The 25,661-nt window shown below is 44.5% G+C and overlaps 2 protein-coding genes across 2 annotated transcripts in view; both read right to left on the bottom strand.

The window, feature by feature from the left end:
• WDR88 (WD repeat domain 88) overlaps positions 1-19,570 on the bottom strand; it is a 48,970-nt gene extending 29,400 nt beyond the window's left edge. Inside the window, exons 1-4 of the mRNA XM_019980322.2 lie at positions 17,731-19,570; positions 7,516-7,626; positions 1,726-1,814; positions 415-478 (exon numbers count right to left, since the gene is read on the bottom strand). Of these exons, the coding sequence (XP_019835881.2) occupies positions 415-478; positions 1,726-1,814; positions 7,516-7,626; positions 17,731-18,288 (822 nt within the window). The 5' untranslated portion in view covers positions 18,289-19,570. The remainder of the gene's footprint in view (positions 1-414; positions 479-1,725; positions 1,815-7,515; positions 7,627-17,730) is intronic.
• A 132-nt stretch (positions 19,571-19,702) lies between these two features.
• GPATCH1 (G-patch domain containing 1) overlaps positions 19,703-25,661 on the bottom strand; it is a 55,756-nt gene continuing 49,797 nt past the window's right edge. The window contains exons 19-20 of the mRNA XM_019979949.2: positions 24,913-25,058; positions 19,703-19,983 (exon numbers count right to left, since the gene is read on the bottom strand). Coding sequence (XP_019835508.2) covers positions 19,953-19,983; positions 24,913-25,058 — 177 coding nt within the window. The 3' untranslated portion in view covers positions 19,703-19,952. The remainder of the gene's footprint in view (positions 19,984-24,912; positions 25,059-25,661) is intronic.

Below are 25,661 nucleotides of genomic sequence, written 5' to 3'. Positions count from 1 at the left end.
GGGTTGCCATTTCCTTCTCCAATGCATGAAAGTGAAAAGTGAAGGTGAAGTCGCTTAGTCGTGTCCCGTGTCTGACTCTTCGCGACCCCATGGACTGCAGCCTACCAGGCTCCTCTGTCCATGGGATATACTACCATGTGTAAAACAAAAGCTGGCAGGAAACTGCTGCATGGCACAGAGATCTCAGCTCGATGCTCTGTGATGACCTAAAGGAGTGTGATGTGATGGGCGGGGGCAGTGGGAGGAAGGCTCAAGAGGGAGGGGATATATGTTTACATAGAGCTGATTCACATCATTGAACAGCAGAAACTAACACAATATTGTAAAGCAATTATACTCCAATTAAAACATTAAAAAAAAAAAACACAGAAGACCCTGTGCTGTGACATCTCCACCAGGGCAGAGCATACATACCAGCAGCTTGCCTGTTTCAACGTCCCAAGCCCTCACTGTTTTGTCATAAGATGCTGCAATGATTCTGGAAAGAAAATGACAAGAGTCTTAACGACCCAGACTATTACGCCTGTGGTTTCTAAGAAAGATCAAATATTTAACAGACAGTTTCTACAGTTTAGGACCAAGACTGCAAAAAATACTTGAATCTTTCTAAAGATACTTCATGAGGCCCCTGGAGAACTGGGGGTTCTCAGAGAAAACAGAAAGATCCTAACACAGAAGGCACCATGACACCATTCTCTTCCTTAATCCTTTAATTGGCCACCCAAATATGTCCTTTTCTATCTGGGGCATTAAAGGTATCATTTCTTCTGTTCTGTAATTGACTTCTTTTAGAAGGATAGCTACAACTCACAAGGATCAATCACTTCTTGTACTGATTTCACATCTTTTTTTTTTTTTTACAGGATAAGACTGTCAAAGCTCATTTTATTCTGAATGCTTTCTTGTACATTTACACTATTAGGCTGGCTAAAGAGTTCATACAGATTTTCCCATGTTATGGAAAAGCCCTAATGAATTTTTTGGTCAACCCAGTAATATAAGTGTACCCTTGTCTTCTTACATCGCATGTTTCAGTGACAATGTGTCCTCTATATGAGATAAATTCCCATGAAGCTTACCCTGGAGTAGGAAGTGACAACCCATTCCAATATTCTTGCCTGGAAAAAGAGGAGCCTGGCAGGCTACAGTCCATGGGGTCGCAGAGTCAGACATGCCTGAGCGAATGAGCATGTACATGAAGCTTACATTCCCCCATGTGTTTTCACCTGTAGATTAATTTTGTAGCTGCTGCTCAGGGTAAAAGCAAATCCATTTTAAAGCAAATCCCCTTTTAAAGGCTCATCTCACATCTGTGTGAAGCGTGAATGCAAATGCACCCCAGGGCGGCCTCCCAAACCGACTCTCCCCAGGTGACGGCTCAGGCTTTCTTCCTGGGCCCTGGTTTCCCCCTGTGACGTGAGGGCCTGCACTGAATCACTAGCGAACCTTGCAGCTGGTCCACAGGTGTGACCGCGGGAAAGAAACTCCACGGAGAACATTCAGAGTGGCTTCAGTCACAGTACATTTCGTCTTTTTGGCATTTAAAATTTTCAGTCACCACATCTACTTGGTTCTCACAGCAAAAGATGGAAACCATGAGACCAGCATATGGGAGTGTAAGGTCAGGTGTTTGCTGAAAAGACAGTGAAGGGTCCCTGGCATGCTGTGTGCGGGCCTGCCCTTCCCGCTCACCTTCCTGACCAGAGTCAAATGAGGGCAAGTCACCTTCTGCTGTCAGCTGTGATGCTGCATTCTAAAACAGGACCTTCGGGCACCGGCTCAAAATCCCGAACAATGGATCCATCCATAGCATCCTCGGATCAGCAGGAGAGAGTGGGAGAGGGTCAGAGGTCACTAAAGTGTCAACCGAAGCAATGAGCTGAGTTCAGCATCAACCCTGAGCTTGGTTGAGTACCCACGGTCCTATGACGCTTCCCCCAGCTCAGAAGGGTGAAAAGACTTCCCCACCACTCCCAGGGCAAGAAGGCCACCATCACCATCCACGGCATCCCCAGCAAACTCCCCGTCCATGGAAGTGGCCCATGGAAACGGGCCACTCTGAAGGCAAAGCTGCAAACAGGTAATATTCTTGTTCTCTCCTGGCCAAAGAGGCTTCACAGAATCTAGCAAGATCTTTCAAGAACTTTCTAAAAATTCCCACAGTTTGAACCAGCAATTCTATTTTGGGGCGGGGGCAGGGCGGCCCCCTCGGGGACAGTCTTCCCTAAGTAAATAATCTAAATTGTGGTCAAAGACTTGTGCACAAAAAAGGTTCATCAATGAACTTACGGTTGCCAGGGGGGAAGAGTGGGGGGAAGAGATAGTTAAGGAGTTTGGGATCAACATGCACACACTGCTATATTTAAGATGGATAACTAACAAGGTCCTATTGTATAGCACAGGGAACTCTGCTCAGTGTTATGTGGCAGCCTGGATGGGAGGGGAGTTCGGGGGAGAATGCATACATGTGTATGGATGGCTGAGTCCTTTTGCTGTCCATCTGAAACTATCACAACATTGTTAATTGACTATACTCCAAATGAAAAGTTTAATGGAAAAGGGTTCGTCGTGTGTTTTAGGGGACAGACAGCAAACTCACCGGCAGCAGTCTGTGTCCACCTAAAGGGGGCAGTTAAACTCTAAGACAGCCAACAGAGGGACCCAGGCAACTGTTACCACACTGAAGGGCGATAACTAGAGAATATGATGAGGACAAAGTAGTAATAATAACTGGTAATATGATAGGAACAATGAGGGCACCAACGTGAAAGGTGCTTGAGTGACAGAAATAAAAATGCTTTCAATAAATGCGGAGACTTCCCTGGCGCGCCAGTGGTTAAGATTTCACCTTCCAGTTCGTGGGGTGCAGGTTCAATCCCTGATCAGGGAGCTACGATCCCACAGGCATCGTGGCCAAAAAACCAAAACAAAAACAACAGTGTAACAAACTCAATAAAGACTGTAAAAATGGTCCACATCAAAAAATCTTTGGAAAAAAAAAAAAATGTGTCCACAACTTTTCAGGATAAGCCGAGGTGGAAAGTCCCCTTGAAACAAATGCTATTAGCAAGACAATGAATTTCTAGAAAGACCCTGCATTGTTATGTGAAATCATGGTGCCTGGTTGGGAGAGCTTTTGGCCTGACCAGACCAGGCCAGGACAATTCTCCCTGATATGCAGAGACCAATTCAATTAAGACCATAAGCCTGCTGGGAGGCAGAGGGCTCTGTGTCAGGGGTCCCCAGGACCACCCTCAAGACTGATGATTCTCCAGGATTCATAGGACTCAGAATACAGGCATGCTCACAGCTAAGATTTACAGCAGCCAAAGCACACAAAGCAAAATCAGCAAAGGGAAGGGCACGTGGGGTGAGGTCCAGAGAAAACCAGGCACTGCTTCCAAGAGTCTCTCCCTAGTAGCATGGAAACATATACACTACGATATGTAAAATAGATAGCCAATGGGAATTAGCTGTGTGACTCAGGGAACTCAAACAGGGGCTCTGTAACAACCTAGAGGGGTGGGAAGGGGTGGGAGGTGGGAGGGAGGTTCAAGAGGGAGGAGACATATGTATACCTATGGCTGATTCATGTTGATGAATGGCCAATGCAATATTGTAAAGCAATTTATCCTTCAATTAAAAATAAATAAATTTTGAAAAAGACAGTCTCTCCCTGTGAGTAGCATGGGATGAGCTTAATTCCTCCAGCAACCAGTCATAACAACACGTCAGGTGCTGTCTTCTAGGGAGGTGCACCTGAGCCTCGGGACCCAGATTTTTACTGAGGTCTGGTCACACAAGCATCACCCACGTGGACTGCACAGTCTGGACACAGCGAGCCCCCTGGATCACCTAGGGAAAGATTCATATGACTGTAGGACAGTGTTTGCCAGTGAAGTTCCCAGATGCCAGCCAAGGCCAGCCTTGCCAGCGGGTCTTTGCAGGGACAGCAGCTTCAGGCCACCTGTGCAAACTCTTTTCTGCACAGATCCAGTCCCTCAACCCCTGCTCCATGAGACTCTAAACAGCCAGGTCCTTAATCAAAGCCCCCTGGCAGGAAGAGATACCAAAGAGGAACTCATGGAGGCAGGACATATCCAGGCTGGAGGCTCAGCTCATGAGCCTCATGACTTGGGAAGAAATGACTGCCTCTGATGGCCCATGATCCTGGAGAAGGAAATGGCAACCCACTCCAGTGTTCTTGCCTGGAGAATCCCAGGGACGGGGGAGCCTGGTGAGCTGCCATCTATGGGGTCACACAGAGTCGGACACGACTGGAGCGACTTAGCAGCAGCAGCAGCAACAGATGGCAGATGATCCAGCCTCCCTGGAGGGTGTGTTACTCTAAAAAAAAGTATGTGTCTGAGGGCTTCCCGTGTGGCTCAGCTGGTAAAGAATCTGCCTGCAATGAGGGAGACCTGGGTTCGATCCCTGGGTTGGGAAGATCCCTGGAGAAGGGAAAGGCTACCCACTCCAGTATTCTGGCCTGGAGAATTCCATAGACTGTAGAGTCCATGGGGTTGCCAAAAAAAAAATGTGTCTGGGAACTAAAAAAAAAAAGATCACTGTGGGTCCTGAGGATGAGGCCTATTGCAGTCTCTGGCTGTAGCCCTGGGCCAGCTAACGGCAGCACTAGAACAGAATGTGAGGTCTATGGGGCTGCACAGGTTCAGTGCTCGATAGTGCCACCATATGGCCAAGAGGGAAAATAGCAATCGCGGACTGATGACCCTCTTGGAAAATGAGCACTGCCATGAATTGCTTGGCAGGAGAGCTGTATGGCAATAGAGCCAGATGTTGCCAGACAGTGGAAATGTCTATGTTTTGTACTGAATGTTTCTTGAAATAACTGGGCCATCGGCTAGGGGTATGGGAAAACAAATAGAGACAGTTACCCCTTCACTTGACGTTTGGGACCAGGAACTCTTTCTGTGGATTCAGATAATTTAAGATTGGTTGGTTGGACTTTGAATGAATGGTGAGAAAGTGGTTCTAATAAAGGCGGTGAGACGGTATTTGTAGCCCATATTTACTGTCGCTATATAAACAGTTTTACTGTGTGGTCTCAATTTCATACATATGTGTATACATGTTCAAACAGGAAAAAGAAACTACACTCCAACCTTTTCACGGCAGTTTACCCACGATTCACAGAATGATTTTTTTCCTTTGTGTTCTTAATGTTTTTTGTTCTTTTGTGTTTCTTATGTTCTTATGTTTTTTGATAAAGCCATCTTACCTTCATAATATGAGAAAGACTAGCAAAGCAGTTTTTTCTATAATGACTGAAGAGATGTACCATACTAGAGGACGACTGGGTGTAAGATAAGGATAATTTTTTCCCCCACTTCTTCATACATTGATGGATTTTCTAAATTATTCACAATGATCTTCAGTTAGGAGAAAGGGAGCCTTTTTAAAGCTTAAGCCAGGGGACTTCCCTGGTGGATCAATGGTTAAAACTCTGCACCCCCAATGCATCGGGCCCAGGTTTGATCACTGGTCAGGGAACTAGATCCCACATGCTGCAACTAAAACCCGGTGCAGCCAAATAAATAAATAAAGGCTAAGCTAGATATTTGGGCTTGTGGTGGGTTTGAGGGGGAAAACAGTGATGAGAGTGGGGGAGAAAAGAGAGAGGCAAGGAGACTTTTTCCAAAGATACCTCAATGGAGAAGGTGATGCACATGGTAATGACTTGTCACCCCCTGAGGGAGGGCTTGCCCAAGAACTGTAACTGGGGCAGGGAGAGCCACAGGAGGAGCCAGGAGCAGAAACAAAGATGGAGAAAAGAGAGCCAGGAGGAGCAAAGAGGACCCGTTGGAGGGGCAGCTAAGGCAGGGAGACCAGAGAACTGGGTGATTTTGCAACTAGGCATGAATGTATGAAGGAGGGCAGAGGGTGGAGAGGGAGCAACTGGAGAAGGTGGAACAGAGTGGTAGGGCTGTGAGCAGGTCAGGGATGGAGGGAGTTTGGACAGGCTGCGGTGACTGCATCCTGGAAGGAGCATGGAGTAGGCAGGAAGCAAGGGCAGTGAGGCTGCTGTGGGGAGTCAGGGATGTCTTGATGGATGGTCCCTAATACTGGGACAACCAGAAAAAACAGGCAGACTTACCCTTAGAGAGAGAGAAACCCTTTGGCCAAAATAGACAGAAACCCCTGTGAGTCTTTCCACTGACTCAAAAGGTGAGAAGAACATGAGAAAATCTGAAGATGGTAAAGCAGAATGCACACTTAGAAAGTCACCAACCTCCCTCCCCACAGGTGATGACAACCAGCAGAAGCCCCCTTGCTTCTGGGCCTTCTCGGTCATCCTAGAGGACTAAGAAAGGGCCTGGGGTTTCCAGAGGAACCAGTGGCGTTCCCAGCAAGAAGATCATGGGGCTGGGTGGAGGGGGTGGTGGATAAGGGCCACAGAAGAGAAAGGAGTGGATGTCTGTACGGACCTGGAATGGGCCAGGCAGGCCCTGGAGTAGCCCCAGCTCTCAGCTGATCCTGAGGGGCCTAGGGAAATTCAGGGAGGCCCAGGAGGTCATGTAACCACCCAGGGTCAAATATCCAGTATGTCCCTAATGTGGGGCTTGAACTATCTGGAGAGCTCCCAAACCCTCCTGGCTAGTCTTCCTGGCTTGGAACCCACCAAGACCCAGAAGATGTCCCTCTAAGGGTATCTGGAAGGTGAGAGCTATCCTCTATCTAGTTGCCCAAACTGGAACCCAGGAATTAGCCTTAACTCGCTCCATCCTGTCCCCCTCCTGCTCCTGAAGCCAGAGGAGATAGCAAAACTCCGAACTGACTGTCCTCCCCAGGGGGCCAGCCTCACCACACAGTCGTCTGCGGAATGGCCCCCGATGGTCATTGCCATCTCCCAGTCCTGACACTTCCTCCTCTTCTCCTGAATGACCAGCAGAACACCCAAGCAGGCCCGCCAGGGTCTGCTGGCTCTGCCCTGAAGGCTTTGAAAGAGTTCACAGCGGCCACCTCTCTATAGCCTCATCTGACCATCACACCCCTGTTCCTGGGCCCCTGCCCCCTGCATCTTACAGCACTGACCTATTCTCTGGCCTGCCTCTCCCAATCACTCTTCACGGACAGGTCCCAGGTTTGCCCACTTTTCTGTCCTCTTGTGATCGCCCAGGCCTGGACATACCATCTCTGTGGATGGAACTGAATATTCCAAGTGAGGAGACCCAGAGAGATGACACAGCTCAGAGACCCTCAGGCACATCCTCCAGCAAAAGCTGGCGAGCTCCTGGTCCAATGGTCTCCACCCCTGCTCCCACTGTTTCCAAGTCAACAGGCTGACAGCAGCCACACTAACTTCATCTCTCTCCAGTGACTTAACACTAGAGTGAGCCCTCACTTTGCTGCTGCTTCTTGCACTTTGTTCAGAAAGGCTTCTCCAATCTTTGGGATCCTTGAATGTCTGGGAACTCAGTACTAGGGAAATCCCATAAGAGGTGACATAAGCTTACGGGATGTTTTGGCTCCACCTAATGCAGGGCCACCTACCCACAGCTTCACGGTGCAGTCATAGGAGCCACTGAGGACCTTGGTGTCATCCACACAGAAGTTACAGGAACTCACAATGTGCTCGTGTCCCCTCATAATTTTAAATGGGATCTGAAAAAAGGATAGACTGAGTGAGTTCAGAAGGTTGCAGAATACCAGATTAATATATTTTTTTAATTAGAATTCTCTTATGGCTTTTATTTATTTTTTTAATATATTTTTTAAATCAATAGCATTCTTATACACTTGCAATGAACAATATAGAAAAAAGTTAAGAAAAAACTGCATTTACAAAAGCATCAAAATAGGAATAAATTTAATCAAAAAAGTGTAAAAATTATACACCGAAAATTACAAAACATTGCTAAGAGAAATTTTAAGACTTAAATAAATGGAAAAGCATCCCATGTTCGTGGATTAGCAGACTTACTATTCTTACGAAAATACTCTCCAGAGTGTTTATATTTATTTATTTGTCATTTATTCAACACCATCCTTCTGGCAGACTTCTTTTCTGAAATTGACAAGCTGATCCTACAATTTATAAGGAAACTCAAGGGAAGCAGAAGAGCCAGAACAATCTTGAAAAGGAACAAATGTAGGGGACTCTCAATTTCCAATTTCAAAACAATGTTCAAAACATACAAAGAGACAGTAATCACGACAGTGTGGTACTGGCATAAAGACAGACATACGGACGGAGGTACTAGAGCTGAGAATCCAGAAATAAGCACGCATAGTTTTGGTCACTTGATTTTCAGCAAGGGTGTCAAGATAAATAAAAGGGGAAAGAAAAAACCTTTTCAACAAATTGTGCTGGAACAAGTGAATATTCACATGCAAAAGAATGAAGTTGGACACTTACCTCATACCATATACAAAAATTAACTCAAAATGGATCAAGACCTCAATGTGAGTGCGAAAATTACAAAACTCTTACAAGAAAACATGGGTGTAAATCTTTGTGGATTTGCAGTGACCTCTTAGATATGACAATGAAAGCAATGACAATGATAAACTGGACATTATTGAAACTAAAATTTTTGTGCCTGAAATGACACCATCAAGAAAATAGAAAACAATAAAAAGAAAAAATGTTTAAAAGGAAAGTAAAAAAACAACTCACACAATGGAAGAAAATGTTTGCAAGTCATGTATCAGATTAAGGATGTGTATATGGAATACATAAAGCACTCTTAAAACTCAGCAAGAAGGAGACAAACGATACAAATTAAAAATGGGCAAAATATTTGAATAGGCATTTCTCCAAAATAGGTATGTAAATTATCTACACACACATGGAAATATGCTCAACATCATAAGCCAGTAGGGAAATGTAAATCAAAACCATATTGAGCTAAGAGAATAAATCCTAAGCGTTCTCATCACAAGGAAAATATTTTTAATCTATTTCTTTAATGTATCTATATGAGATGATGGATGTTCACTAAACTTGTTATGGTAATCATTTCATGATGTATGTAAGTCAAAACATTATGCTATATACCTTAAGCTTATGCAGTGCTGTATATCAATGATACCTCGATAAAACTGGGTTAGGTACATTCAATTGCAGTACCTAAATATAAAAAACAGAGCAAACCAAACAACCAAAGAAACATATTGAGGACTTTCTGGTGGTCCAGTGATCAAGAATTCACCTGCCAATGCAGGGGACACAAGTTCAATTTCCAGTGTGGGAAGATTCCCCGTGCTGAGGGGCAACTAAGCTGCTGCTCCACACCTGTCAGCCTGCACTGCAGAGCCTGCAAGCTGCAGCTACTAAGCATGTGAGCTGCAACTACTGGAGCCCTCGGGCCCTAGAGCCCCTGCTCTGCACTAAGAGACGCCACCACGATGAAAAGCCTGCACACCACAACTAGAGAGCAGCCCATGCACAGCAATGAAGACCCAGCACAGCCAAAAATAAATAAATGAAGATTACAAGGCTGCTATATAGATCAGTCTACTAAAAGCAACCCATTATATGCATCTGCCACAAACATCGAAAAAATAAAAAGAAACATATTGAGATGCCACTTCATACCTAGAACAATGTCTATAATAAAAAAAAAAATCAGATAACAAGAATTGATAAGAATGTGGAGAAATCAGAACTCTCATATATGGCTAGTGTGATGTAAAATCGTGCAGCCACTTTGGAAAATAGTTCAGCAATTTCTCAAAAATTTTAACACATGTGTTAACTTATGATGCAGTAACTTTACTCCTGGACTTGCACCTAAGAAAAATGAAACCATACGTCCAAACTTTAACATGGGCCTTCATAGCCATAGTAGTCATGATACTGAAACTTGGAAACACCACACACCCATGGTCAACTAATCTTCAACAAAGAAGGCAAGAATATACGATGGGGAAAAAACATTGTCTTCAGCAAGTAGTGTTGGGAAAGCTGGACAGTTGCATGTAACTCAATGAAATTAGACCACTGTTCACACCGTACACAAAAACAAACTCAAAATGGCTTGAAGACTTCAATATAAGACATGACACCATAAAACTCCTAGAAGAAAATGGGCAAAACATTCTCTGACATAAATCATATCAATGTTTTTCTTAGATCAATCTCCCAAGGAAAAAGAAAAAGCAAAAATAAACAAATAGGACCAAATCAAGCCTATAAACTTTTGCACAGCCAAGAAAACCATTAAAAAATGAAAAGATAACCTGGATATAGGATAAAAGATATCCTGGAATAGGATAAAATATTTTAAAATGATGCAATTGACAAGGACTTAATTTCCAAAGTATACAAACAATTTATACAACTCAAAACAAACAAGCAAATAAAAAAAATGGGCAGAAGCTCTAAATAGATATTTTTCCAAAGAAGACATGTGGGTGGCCAATAGGCATGTGAAAAGATGCTCAACATCACTAGTTATTCAGTTCAGTTCACTCTCTCAGTCTTGTCCAACTCTTTGTGACCCCATGGACTGCAGCACACCAGGCTGTCCATCACCAACTCCTGGAGTTCACTCAAACTCATGTCCGTTGAGTTGGTGATGCCATTCAACCATCTTATCCTCTGTCATCCCCTTCTCCTCCTGCCTTCAATCTTTCCTAGCACTGGGGTCTTTTCAAATGAGTCAGTTCTTTGCATCAGGTGGCCAAAGTATTGGAGTTTCAGCTTCAGCATCAGTCCTTCTAATGAATATTCAGGACTGATTTCCTTTAGGATGGACTAATTATTAGAGAAATGCAAACCTAAACTAGAACGAGGTATCACCTCATATCAGTCAGAATGGTCACCATCAAAAAGTCTACAAATAATAAATGCTGGAGAGGATGTGGAGAAAAGGGAACCCTCCTCCACTGTTGGTAGGAATGTAAGTTGGTACAGCCACTATGGAAAATGGTATGGCGGTTTAAAAAAAAAAAAAACAACCTAAAAATAGAGTTGCCATATGACCCAGCAATCCCATTCCTGAGCACATATTAAAAAAAGAGGAATACTCTGTCTTGAAAAGATACATGCACCCCAATGTTCATAGCAGCATTATTTATAATAACTAAGGCATGAAAGCAACTTAAGTGTTCATCGACAGATGAATGGAAAAAGAAGACATGGTGCAAGTATACAGTGGAATATTACTCAGCCATAAAAATGAATGATTTAATGCCATTTGCAGCAACATGGATGAACCTAGATATCATCAGACTGAGTGAAGTAAGTCAGAGAAGGACAAATATATGATATCACTTATACGTGAAATCTTGAAAAAATGATACAAATGAACTTATTTATGAAACAGAAACAGACTCACAGACAGAGAAAACAAACTTACAGTTATCAAAGATGAAAGGGAGGATAAGGATAAATGAGGAGTTTGGGATTAGCAGATACATACTATTACATACAAAATAAACAGCAAGGACCTATTACAATAACACAGGGAACTATATTCAATATCTTGTAATAAACTATGGTGAAAAAGAATTTGAAAAAGAACATATACATACAGAATACACATATCCTGAATATATGTAATTTGAATCACTTTGTTCTACATTAGAAACTAACACAACATTTAAGTCAACTACACTTCTATTTTTTAACAATTGAAAAGAAAAACTGGAAACAATTTAAATGTCCATCCACTGATGAATGAGTAAATAAAATGAGGTATATCCATACAACAGAATATTACTATGCAATAAAAAGGAAATGAAGGACTTCTTTCTTCTGATCTGGTACGTGAAAAGCTTGGAAGTCCCCACTCCATCCTCACAACAAGGAAAGAACTGAACTGAAAAATCTCTTAGGTCCACAAAAGAAGTGAGGTCACAAGCCAAATGGCTGTCCCCCAAATCGGAAAGAAAGGCAGGCAAATACAAAGAATTCCAAGTTACCAGAGCAGAAATCCAGGAGCAGCAACTTCCGTGGGAACCATTGCCAGGATAGGGAGACCTGAACTGTAACTGACCAATTGCTGGAGGCTCGGGTGTGGATAACTCTGAGAGTTAAAACTCCAAAGGGGAATCCAGTTATGGATCTACAAAAAACTCCACAATTTTGTGAGTGTTACCTCCAGGAGCAGTCCTAATCCTTACAGTGAAAACAGGAGGAAAATCCCCTTGTGCTTCCAGCAGGGAAAAGGAACCATTTTGAATATGCCACAGCATCCTGTTCTTCTTAAATTCTGCCCTCAGGAGAAACTAACCAGTCTAACCTGCTCAGATTTTATCAGAAATCAGCTGAGCAGGGGAAAGAGAAGTACCCAACCCTAGCAAGCTCTAGCCATTCTATACCATGTAAAAGTGAAGGGTGGGGGTTTCAGACTAAAAAGCACATGTGAAGTTAACAGTCTAGAGGCACAGGTTCACTAAAAGACAGAAACCTGATCACAGGGCTATAGAATGCTCCTCTGCACCCCACACCTAACAATCACATTACTAAAGGATGGTTGATTGCAGTTCATTTTACCTAGTAAATCATGTCTGGCTATCAAGAAAAAATTACAAGAAACACTAAGAGGCAGAAAACAGTTTCAAGAGAGAGCACAAACATAACATCAGTACCAGACTCAGATGTGGCAGAGATGTTGGAATTATCAGACCAGGAATTTAAAACAACTCAGATGATATGCTAAGGGCTTAATGAATAAAGTAGACAGTTATGCAAAAACACATGGGTAATGTTAGCAGAGAGATGAAAATTCTAAGAAAGAACCAAAAAGAAATGCTACAGATCAAAAACACCATAAGAGAAATGATGAATATCTTTGATAGGCTTATTACTAGACTATACTTGGCTGAGGAAAGAATCTCTGAGCTTGAGAATATCTCAATAGAAACCTTCAAAACTGAAAAGCAAACAGGAAAAAGACTGGGAAAAAAACCAGAACAGACCATCCAAGAACTGTGAAACAACTAACTACAGGAGGTATAACATACATAACAATACCAGAAGAAGAGAGAAAGAAACAGGAAAATATTTGAAAAAATAATGATTTAGAATTTCCCCCAAACTAATTTCAAACACTAAATCACAGATCCAGGAAGCTCAGAGAACACCAAACCGGATAAATACAAAACAATAAAATAAAAGTCTACTCCTACAATTTAAAGCTACAGAATATCAAAGATAAAAAACCCTGAAAGAGGGACTTCTCTGATGGTCCAGTGTCTAAGACTCCATGCTCCCAGTGCAGGGAGCCCAGGCGTGATCCCTGGTCGGGGAACTAGATCGCACATGCCACAGCTAAGAGTTTTCATGCTTCAACTCCTGGAGAAGGGAATGTCTACCCACCCCAATATTCTTGCCTGGAGAATTCCAGGGAGGCCATGGGGTTGTAAAGGGTTGGATAGGACTGAGCAACTAACACTTTCTCTTTTTCATGTCTCAACTAAAGATTCCACATGCCACAGTGAAGATTATAGATCCCATATGCCACAACTAAGACCCAGCAAAATAAATAAATAAAAATAAATATTTTTAAAAAAACCTGAAAGAAGTGAGAGGAGAAAGACACTTTACCTACTGAGGAGCAAAGATAAGCCTGACATCCAGGTTCTCCTCAGAAGCCATGCAAGTAACAAGAGGCTGAAATATTCCAAGCAGTGAGAGAAAAAACTCACCAACCTAGAAATTTCTATCCTACAAAATTACCCTTCAAAAATGAAGGAGAAATAAAGACTTCCCAAACAAAAATTGAGGAAACTTGTTACCAGTAGATCTACCTTGCAAGAAAGGTTAAACGTTCTTTTAAGACAAGAAAAATGATATAGGTCAGAAACTCAGATCTATATTAAGAAAGGAAGAGTGTGTGTGTGTGTGTGTGTGTGTGTGTGTGCATGTGCACGCTCATCTTTGTATGACTGCCTGTATGTTTTTCCCAGCAAAAAGTTCACATATATCCTGGCTTCTCCCTTACCTCTTTGGAGCAGTCCTTCAGAGCTTTCTGAGAGGTCATCTCCCATGCTATAGTCCTCGGTAAGCTCCAGGAATAAAACTGAACTGGTAACTCTTACGTTGTGCATTTTTTTTTTCTAAGTTGACAGTGTTGAGTTTTGGGGACCCGGGAGGAGGGATTCGAGGCTCAGCTGCCAGGCAGTGACCGCACAAATACAGGAACTATGGATGGGGAGGACCAGGTTGGGGTGAGGCAAATTCAGCCCGAGGTTCAGGGATGAGGGGAGGCGGGCATGCAGGGTGGCGGAGCGGTTTCGGGGTTGTGGAAAACACGCTGGTGTGGGGCTGTGAGGAATGAGAGGGCCTTTCCCCTCTAGGTAGCTGGGAGAAGTGGGACAGAAACTGGGCCTCCAGGAGACTAGCTAAGAGGCTCCAGGTCGGGGCTGGGCCGCCAGGGGGCACAGGCAAACTGAGCCAGGCTGCGGACATGAAGCAGGGCCGGCAGGCGCGGGGCGGGTCAGGGGGCGGGGCCTGGAGCCCAGGGAGCCCGCAGCCGTGGCAGAGTGCGGTCCGGAGAGGACCCGATCTGTGCTTTTCTCAACGCTCCGCAGCCAAAGCCCGCGCTTTAACGCAGTACCCACCCCGCCACCCCCAGTCCCTTCTCTGCAGCTGCCTCCGCCTCTAGACAAAACTCTCTTTTTCTCATAACAAAAACAGAACTTTGGCGTGGGAAAACATCTACCCCCTTCTGGACCTTTCTGGGCAGAGTTCTTTTGGGGTTTATGGGGATGGAGACGGAAACGGCAACCCACTCCAGTATTCTCGCCTGGAGAATCCTATGGACGGAGGAGCCTGGCCGGCTACAGTTTTCAGGGTCGCGACAAGTTGAGTTTTAGGCCAGCTTTTTCACTCTTTTCTTTCACCTTCATTAAGAGGCTATATATAGCATCCCACAAATACATTCTACATCCAAGTTTTCCTGCCTGCCTCTCTGGCCGGGACTTGGTCACAGTTCTGCAGGGCATTGGGGATCCAGGAGCAAAGACCTCAGCCCAGGAGTGTGTGATGGGCTCCTGCTCTAAGGAATCAGGGTGGGAGATGGGCGAGGCCACTGCACTGGCTTGAAGGTCAGCAAATCAGAGGGAAGAGGAGAACAGAGAAATGAGCTCGAGCCAAAATGGCTTGGAAGATTAGGGTCAGATCTTCCAGCTTCATCTTAAATGAGCCAAGGAGAGGTTTAGAGTCAATTATTTTTAAAATTTGTGACACATCTGTGTGAGTGTGCATTATTTAAAGGCCAGAGTGAAGCATTAGCACTGAGAATGTTCTCTAGCAAACCATCTCTGGAGAGTGGGATGAAATCGTCTGAAACATTCTTGTATCCTGCACCTTCATTTCAAAAGATGATTTGTAACATTTTCACTGAGCTACACAACCACTTTAACCTTGCTGTATAAACACCTCCAACGTGTTCTGTTTTCAGTCACTGCTCCATCTATTTTTCCTGAACTGCTTTCTCTTACTCCAGTTCTTAATTAGGACTTTTTTGTTGCTGTTTGCCAGAGTACTCCCTTGAGTAACTATTTCTTCAAAGAGACGCATCCTTTCTGAGTTTTTGCAACTCTAAAAAAAAAAATGTCTTTTTGTTGGCTTTATCAAAGACAGCAGTTTGGCCAGGCAGAGAATATTAATACCTAGGTCACAAAGTTTCCTCCCAGAGCTTTATATAACTTCTCAACTTCTGTTAACTTAATGGATCATAAAATCCTGCAGCCAAAAAAAAATTTAAGCCACCTGAATATGCAGGCACCCAAGACTAGTTAAATCCATCAGGGGGCAACCAGTCAATAGAATACTCTCCAAAAAAAAGAACAAGGGGATACATGTATATGTATGGCTGTGTCCTTCACTGTTCACCTGAATCTATAACAACATTGTTAATCAGCTATCAATTCAGTTCAGTCACTCAGTCCTGCCCGACTCTCTGTGAACCCAGGCCTCCCTGTCCATCACCAACTCCCAGAGTTTACTCAAATTCCTGTCCATCAAGTCGGTGATGCCATCCAACCATCTCATCCTCTGTCATCCCCTTCTCTTCCCGCCCTCATTCTTTCCCAGCATCAGGGTCTTTTCAAATGAGTCAGTTCTTCGCATCAGGTGGCCAAAGTATTGGAGTTTCAGGTTCAACATCAGTCCTTCCAACATCAGTCCTTCCTTTAGGATGGACTGGTTGGATCTCCTTGCAGTCCAAGGGACTCTCAAGAGTCTTCTCCAACACCACAGTTCAAAAGCATCAATTCTTTGGCGCTCAGCTTTCTCTATAGTTCAACTCTCTAATCTGCTATACCCCAATACAAAAGGTTAAAAAAAAAAAAGACAAGGAAGCTGTTTATTAATATGGAAAGAAAAATTATTAAACCAATTGCAGAAGAGGTCTAAGGTACCCTTCCATTTATGTTAAAACAAAAAAGGGAAGGATCAGAATACACTTGTGGGTATGTACATAAAATACCTCTTTAAGGATATAGAAGGAACTAGAAACATTTGTTGTCTCTGTAGAGGGAAAGGGGGTAGTTGGGGAGGCAGGGGTGCTACAGAGATTGTTCATTGAAAAAAAAATCAAAACACTTTTTATATCTATTGAATTTGATCTTGGGGATATTCTATGGACAACAAAAATAAAACACAATTCCTATGACCTTCTCTAATTTTACTTAAAAATCAGAATAACTATCACAAATAAGTTAAACAAAGCACTGGTACACCCTGTACTTTTTTTCTTCAAGCAGACTTTCCCATGGAGATCCCAATGCACCCCTGCAGGGGGTGCTGACGAAGGCAGTCAGCCATTCAACAGATCCAATTGTGGACTTGACTCCGAGGTCCTCTGACCATTGCAGAAACCTCCATCTCAATTTGATCCCAGGCTTTTCCATCTGTCTGGGGACAGCCTTGCTCCTTCATGCAGTTCAGGCATTGGCCACCTGTAGATTATGTGTCCCTCCAGTCTTGCATTGAACTTGACCATGTCTTGCCACATGAGCACTCCATTCTTTCTTCACCCCAGAGACATATCCTTGTTTCCTTCTCTATTTCACCCACCTGAACCCCACCCCACCCCACCCCCAACACCTCTTATATATGTAGGGTTGACCAGAAAGTTCGTTCAGCTTTTTCTGTAGCTTCTTATGGAAAAATCCAAACTAACTTTCTGGCCAACCCAATGTATTGACTTTTCTGCATCTCCCCTGCATTCCTCCTTACTTTTCTCTCGTACTTATTGTTCCTTTATACTTTTTCTCAGGGAATCCCATGTGCTTGTTTTCTAATTTTCTGTTTCAGTGCTCTGATCTGATTTTTAAAACCTCCGTGGAGGATTTTGGCTTTGAAAATCCTCTTTTTCATCCCCAAGAATTCTCCCTGTTCTGTTCACAGATTATTTCCTCTTTCCAGCCAACAGCCTTCTTTTCTAGCAATGCACTCTCTCAGCTATCACTTAGAATACACAGTAGTGTTGTTGGGGTTTTATTCCTGTATTTTACTGTTATTTGCTGTTGCTTCTAGTGCTGTTTCATGGGTGACAGGGCTCTTTCAATCCTCCGAGGCCATGCACCTGGGAGTGTCACCATGGGGACATTGGAGGGGCTCAGACAGAGTCCCACAGGGTCTGGGTTGAGTCAGGTCCTCTTTCCCAGGATGATTTCCTGAGGTGCCCCGCCTCTCCTCCAGCTGCCCCACTGCAGGCACTTGGTCCTCTAGGCCCCCTTCCTGCTCTTGAGCTCTCGCCCACTATTGGGAGCAAGCCACAGCCCCTCCCCCTTGGGGGCGGCTCTTACCTTGGAGAGGGGCTCCTGGTCACCCCATAACGCCTTCTGGGTCATCCAGGGCATCCAAAGAGTATCGGGCGGTGGCGATTCATCGCCTACGGCCAGGGGGTTCAGCGAGGGCAGCAGCCGGCTGCGCCGTGCCTGCAAGAGCGATAGCCGGAAGCGGCCACAGGCCCTGACCACGTCTACCCAGGGCAGATTGCTGGGCCGGCGATGCGTAACATCGCGGATGTGGAGCAAGGAGAGCGGCAAGTTACTTTTCTGGGGCGTCTCTTTCCCATCCTCGCTGGATTTTTTTGAGGAGCTGGGGGTACCCGAGGACTGGGAGGCCATCTCGGAGCCCGGCCTGGCCACGAACGGTGGCGCCACGCGCCCCCGCCCCCACCTTGGGACCCACGCGCCCTCCCTGAGCCCGGCCATCTCACTGCCTCCTCTCACCCCGCAGCATGGGTTACTCCCAGGAACATGGGCTTCGAGTTTCTGGGCGCAAGAGGAATGAGGCCAAATGTGTGAAACTGTTTGTAGGGGCTCCCGGACAACCCACTTCACGTTCCACAACAGAGACATGACCCATAAGGTATAGAATGTACCCTGGATTAATTAAGACGCAGCTGGTAGGGGTGGGTGCACACAATATATAAGGGCATGAAGGAAGTATCTGTCATAATGCTAGTGGAAAACCAAAGAACAAAATGTCACCACTCGTTCTGGAGCAGACTCAGTGCTAGTGTGAAATTAGAACAACAGAGCAAGGGCTGTCATCTCTGGGGTGTAGAAGAAGTGCCTTTCTTCTTTCATTTTTCACAATTGTTCTCATTGTTCTATGATGTTGTTCTGTGATGTTACTTTGATAATGGAAAAAAAAAACCTCTTCACTCTACTTTTTCCTTTTTTAAAAAATATTTACTTTGCTCATTTTGGCTGCATCGGGTCTTAGTTGCTCCATAGTATGTGGGATCTTAGTTCCCCGACCAGGGATCAAACCCACGTCCCCTGCACTGGAAGGCAGATTCTCAACCACTGGCCCAGGAGGGAAGTACCTCCTTCTCTGTTCTCTTTTAAGTTTTTTGTTTGTTTGTTTGTTTTTAACATGGACCATTATTTTAAAGTCTTTATTGAATTTGTTACAATACTGCTTTTTGTTTTTAATGTTTTCTGGTCATGAGGTATGTGGGATTTTTGGCTCCCTGCCCAGGAATCGAACCCACAACCCCCTTGCAATGGAAGGCTAAGTCTTAACCACTGGATGGCCAGGGAAGTCCCCTGCTGCTGCTAAGTCGCTTCAGTCGTGTCCAACTCCGTTGGATCCCATAGACGGCAGCCCACCAGGCTCTGCCGTCCCTGGGATTCTCCAGGCAAGAACACTGGAGTGGGTTGCCATTTCCTTCTCCAATGCATGAAAGTGAAAAGTGAAAGTGAAGTTGCTCTGTTGTGTCCGACTTTTAGCGAGCCCATGGACCGCAGCCCACGAGGCTCCTCTGTCCATGGGATTCTCCAGGCAAGAGTACTGGAGTGGGCTGCCATCGCCTTCTCCGGGGAAGTCCCCTGCACTCTCCTTTTCCCAAAGTCTTATCAGAGCACATGAGACGGCCTCAGAACAGGGACCCAGGGCTACAGTGAAACACCTGGAGCCCGTGTGATCCCAGATGTGGGCACACACTCTTCCATCCTTGGTCCCAGTGCCTTCCTCAGATACTTTGGTGTCTTCTTCCTGAAGAGGCTGAGGCCGCCTGCCCGGATCCTGGGGCTGTGCCATCCACTGGGCTCCTGGCTCCCAGCACCAACCACAGGAGGGAAGGAACCACACCCCCCAGGAAAACAACAAGAATGGGAGAGCGACCACCCTGCTCCCATACGATTCCTTAAGTAAGTCAGACTCTCCTTATCTGAACCTAGCTTTCTTTACCACGAAACCAGAGAAAAGCCTTCACTTCTCATTTCTTTTTTAAAAGTTTCAGGGAATGAAAAATCAAGAAGAAAATACAAAAATGCCGTTTTAATTAAACTGTACAGTCTGAATTTCTTTCTCTGACACTAACAGAAGTTAAAAATAGAAATCAATTTCAGCAAACTTCCAAGGCAGGCTTTGAAATGTCAAGGTTTTAAAAAAAAATTATTTCACAGCATGAATTTACATATAAATACAATCTATACAATGTATTAACTGAATGATCAATGAACTTCCATCCTGGAGGAGGTCTGGTATTGGGACGGGCAGGGGCAGAATTCAATTACTGCCTCCTTAGTGGAAGACGCTTCAGCCTGGAAGAGGAAATAAAAGAGAGTTAGATACAAACAGAAAAATTAGATGATTCAGTGGGGGAGGAATATGAAAACGCCAGGCCTTTCCCTGAATCAAAGGGGCACAAAATACAGAGAGTGACCCACACCATGAAAGAAAGCAGCATTTAATCTGCACTCCTAAGACTCTGTTCCGCGCAAAACACACAGAGAGACGCACTCCACCTCTTATGTTAAGACCCATTTATAAAAGCAAGTTCTAATCCTGGTTTCACTTACCTATGTCATGTATGACCCTTGGGAAGGAACTAAAACAACAAAAAACCATGCTTGCTCTGGGGCCAAAAGCTCCTGAGCTGCCAGTCTTAAACTCAGCTTTGAGCACACAAGAATGTTCATGGCAGCTCTAACTCACCACGCAGAGCTGGGTCACCCTGACTCTAGATCCTTGCTCTACAGCCCCAAACTGGAATACCAAAGGCCCCCAACAACAGCATAGAAGAATACTCAGTGGTGTATCCTATTAAAGAATACTCCATGGCAATGAGAACGAACCAGTTGTTACCAGGACGGTACGGAGGAATCCCACAGGCCAGATGCAAGAGCTCCTAGTAAGGTCCCTTAAATAAATCTCAAAAACAAGCAAGAGTAATCAGCGATGACAGAAGCCAGAATGGCTGCCTTTGGGGCTAGGAGTGGGGATCGTAAGTGAGCAGGGGTTTCTGGAGTGCTGGTTTAGTCCTTGATCTAGGTAAATTCAGGTAGTGAGAATGCATGGAACGATGAGCTTATGATGTGAGTGCACTAAAGAGGGTACTCCACTGTATGATTCCAGGTCTGTGAAATTCTAGAATGGGCAAAGCTAACTTAGAGGGACAAGACGCAGATGAGTGCCTCCTGGGGAGAGGATGGAGTTGGGGGAGGCGGGGTGGCAGACTGCAATGCCATCTAGAACTAGGCCGTACCATCACTGAAGAAAAGCATCAGGGGCCCTTGACAAGAGTGAGACCTCAGCCAGGTGCTGGGGATGCAAGGAAGACCCATATGGTTGTGACCCTCAAAATGCTTCTCACAGGAGGGACTTCCCTGGTGGTCCAAGTGGTTAAGAACCGGCCTTGTGAGGCAGGGGATGTGGGTTCAATCCCTGGGTCCAGGAACTAAGATCCTACATGCTGCAGAGCAACGAAGGCCCTGTGCCACAACCAGAGAGTCCATGCGCTGCAACAAAAGATCCCGCATGCTGCAACTAAGACCCAAGGAAGCCAAACAAACAAAAAAGTAAATGGAAAAAAAAAACCACCCCTGGCAGGAGACAGATGCAGACAAGTAATACACGGAGTGGAATGAGGCACGAAAGATGGACAGGCCCCTGGTCTCTCTGTGGAGAGTCTAGGAGGCTTAGGGTTGAGGGGCTATGGAAACTATACCTTTAACAACCACGAGAGCAATATTTAAATACACTTCACACCTCTGCCCCTGCCTTCCCCCCATCCCAGGCCCTGCCTCAGTGATAAGTGCTCTCAGGAGTGTAAGAACCCCTCCAGTCCTCTTCTCTGCAAAGATGTACATACAGGTGTACACAGAGAAATCCAAAGGAGTGAGGATGATAGTACCAACTGTATACACCATTCTGTAGCTTTTGGCCTCTTATTGTTAAGTTTCAGATGCCAATCAGCAAGCAGCCCATGTTTTCTGACTGCTATGCTCGGCACACTCCACCACACCTTCCGGATGGGCATTGAGGGGCTTCCAAGTGTGCAAGTGCCTCTCTGCAGGAATGACTCATTACGTGGCCCCAAATAGTCAAGGGTGATGATATCAGGTGTTGGTAACTGCCTCTCTGGGCCTTGCTTTCCCTGCCTATGAACTAAGGGGACACGAGTCATGGGGTGTGTGAGGATTAAAGGAGCCCACACCCATGTGGGTGCCTCACAGTGCCTTACTGGCACGTGCCTTGAGAAAAGGGAGACCAGAAACAGCACAGCTGCTTCAGGGGGCTCTGGATTAAATTGAAATGCTCATATCTTTGTGTTTTTGAACCATGAGAATGTCCTGTCTACTGGAAAGACATAAGTGAAAAAGAACATGGGGCTGGCACTTGTCTTTCCAGATAGCAAATAACTATAAGGCCATAGGAATTAAAACAGAGTGGACGGGCTTCCTTGGTGGTCCAGTGGTTAAGATCTGCCTTGCAGGGGACACCAGTTCGACCCCTGGTCCAGGAAGATCCCACATGCCTTGGAGCAACTAAGCCCGTACACCACAACCACTGAGCCTGTGCTCTAGAGGCTGGGAACCACGACTACTGAGCCCATGCTCCCTAGAACCCATGCTCCACAACATGAGAAGCCTGTTTCGTCTCTCTTCATCCTGGGCCCACACCTGGACTTCCCCTACCCAGTCCTGTGGTAGACAGCAGGGTCTGCCCTGGGCTATGGGCTGAAAGGGAAGAGAAACCAGGACTTGCAGGCAGGGCCATAACAACCTCCAGAACCATCTTCCAATCAATTCCCCTCCTCTGAGGGTCACATGCTACAGTGGAACAAACTGGGATCCTGAGTAACTTTCTCAGTCCCATTGACGCTTCATTGGCTGAGCCACTGGGATTCAGGGGTTCTTTTAAATCACAGCTCATTTATTTACTCTCACTAATATTTACAACTGGCCATCTATCTGGAGAAAGTTAAGTTGGATGCCTATACTACTCTGTTCACAAAAAAAGGAAAATAAAACAACTCAAATAAACTAAATGAAAACAAAACTGAAAAAAGCATGAGGACAGTCTACATACATATACAAAATCTTACATTAGGGAAGGCCTTTAAAAGACAAAATGTAAAACACACCACCACCAACAAAAAAAAAACTAGTAAAATTGAGTGTACCAAAAATTAAAGCTTCTATTCAACAAAAGTCATGTAACAGGTAACACTCTAGAACACAAAGGATGACTATCCAGAATTATTTTTTAGTTTCTAAAAAACTTTTTATAAATTTTTAAATGTTAAAAAAAAAAAAAGAGGGTTAGGGGGATACTTCTCTGGCAGTCCAGTGGTTAAGACTCTCTGCTTCCACTGCAAGGGTCACGGGTTTGCTAATCCCAGACCACCTGACCTGCCTCCTGAGAAACCCGTGTGCAGGTCAGGAAGCAACAGTTAGAACTGGGCATGGAACAATAGACTGGTTCCAAATTGGGAAAAGAGTAAGGAGTACATCAAGGCTGTAGATCGTCATCCTGCTTATTTAACTTATATGCGGAGTACATCATGAGAAACGCTGGACTGGATGAAGCACAAGCTGGAATCAAGATGCCAAGAGAAATATCAATAACCTCAGATATGCAGATAACACCACCCTTATGGCAGAAAGTGAAGAGGAACTAAAGAGCCTCTTGATGAAAGTGAAAGAGGAGAGTGAAAAAGTTGGCTTCAAGCTCAACATTCAGAAAACTAAGATCATGGCATCTGGTCCCATCACTTCATGGAAAATAGATGGGGAAACAGTGAGAACAGTGATAGACTTTATATTTTGGGGCTCCAAAATCACTGCAGATGGTGATTGCAGCCATGAAATTAAAAGATGCTTGTTCCTTGGAAGAAAAGTTATGACCAACCTAGACAGCATATTAAAAAGCAGAGACATTACTTTGCCAACAAACGTCCATCTAGTCAAGGCTATGGGTTTTCCAGTGGTCATGTATGGATGTGAGAGTTGGACTATAAAGAAAGCTGAGCACCAAAGAATTGATGCTTTTGAACTGTGTTATTGGAGAAGACTCTTGAGAGTCCCTAGGACTGCAAGGAGATCCAACCAGTCCATATTAAGGAAATCAGTTCTGAATATTCATTGGAAGGACTGATGCTGAAGCTGAAACTCCTGATGCAAAGAACTGACTCATTTGAAAAGACCCTGATGCTGAGAAAGACTGAAGGCGGGAGGAGAAGGGGATGACAGAGGATGAGATGGTTGGATGGCATCACTGACTCAATGGACATGAGTTTGAGTAAACTCCAGGAGTTGGTGATGGATGGCGAGGCCTGGTGTGCGGCAGTCCATGGGGTCACAGAGAGTCGGACATGACTGAGCAACTGAACTAAGGTGAACTGAACAGAGAACTAAGATACTACCTGCATGCCTCACAGTGTGGGCCAAAAAATTTGTTTTTAATTTTTTTAATAATAATTCCTAAAAATCAGTAAAACAGTACCTAAAATCCAGAAAAACAGTCTAACAGAGGACAGAACATTGTGAAATGTTCAGGAGCACGTTATTCACAAAGGAGCCCACAGGAAACGCTGAGACACAAAGCAAAGGATACTCGGCCTCGTTACTGATCCAGGAAATGCAGTGAAGATGACATGCCATTCTTCACCCATCAGGCTGCCAAACATCTCCATGCTGCTTGTAGCTGATGTAACAACAAGGTACTTCACAGTTCAAATGGATAGAGCCCCTTTTGACAACAGTTTGGTGGTATTTATTCCTTGCTTCTAAGGGCTTCCCTGGTGTTTCAGATGGTAAAGCGTCTGCCTGCAATGAGGGAGACCCGGGTTCGATCCCTGGGTTGGGAAGATCCTCTGGAGAAGGAAATGGCAACCCACTCCAGTACTTTTGCCCGGAAAATTCCATGGACTAGATTTATGTTAAAAATGTGAAACAAAATGTGTATGTACCTGTGTGTGTGTGTGTGTGTGTAGTTGTGTAAAAAAGTCTTCAAAGTTACAAAGCAACTGACAACAGAGGGGACTGTGGAGAGAAGAGAGATTTGGGAAACTGGTCACAGTTTTACCTGTAAGATTTGAATGTTCACAGCAATAATATATTTACGTATTACTTATGCAATTAAAAGTTAACTTTATAAAAAGCTGAGTCAACACACAAATCTATCATTCCTGACATTTGCCTCTAAGCAAACATGGCAAGGTTTCAATCCGCCTCTGCGCTGCCTACCGTCTCAGCAACTCCTGGGGTGACAGGTCTGTGGGCCCTTCTTCACTCTGGCTGTCGCTGCTGTCTGTACTCTCAGAACTACTACTTTTCTCTGATTTTTTATTCTTTTGCTTGCCTTTGTGCTTGTGTTTTCGGTGTTTCTTTTTCTGAAAAAAAGTAAATAAATAACTTTAAGGAGAACAAATAGGTGTTTCCATCCCTTATTCAGCACAATTACAGGCTAATGAGGCATTTGGTTGCTGGAGTCATTCAAAAACAAAACCGAAGCGCCTTCCCTGGTGGTCGGTCCAGTGGTTAAGCACGAAGAAAAAACTGGGCGAAGGTTAGAGGACAGCACACAGGCTGTTGAGAAACAAGGGAGTTTGGTTTTCAAACTTGTCAGCACCAGTTCCTTTCCTTTCACTCCAGGAGAACTTCTCCTATCTTCCATGCTCAAGAATTCTGTTTTCTGGGAGCTAAAAGTGGAGCTGTTTCTAATCAGTTCTCCTACTGCCCAGACCACTGTGGGAGCCCAGCACTAACGTTAACTGAATTAAACGTCTGTACCATAATGCAAAAGAAGATACCGATGTTGAGGTAAGGGCTGTCAATGGTGTTCTTCAAGTGTCCCTCACTTCAAATGACAAGCTACAGACCCAAGTCTCTATTGGTAGTGATGACAAAGTAGTTGAGAAATATTCAAACTAATACCTTCTTTTTCTATTGAATAATAATCAATATTAAATGCTCTTATTATTTAATTATTTAAA

Source organism: Bos indicus, chromosome 18 (genome assembly GCF_029378745.1).
Source record: "Bos indicus isolate NIAB-ARS_2022 breed Sahiwal x Tharparkar chromosome 18, NIAB-ARS_B.indTharparkar_mat_pri_1.0, whole genome shotgun sequence".
Taxonomy (NCBI): Eukaryota; Metazoa; Chordata; class Mammalia; order Artiodactyla; family Bovidae; genus Bos; species Bos indicus.
This window is presented reverse-complemented; position numbering and strand designations above follow the sequence as displayed.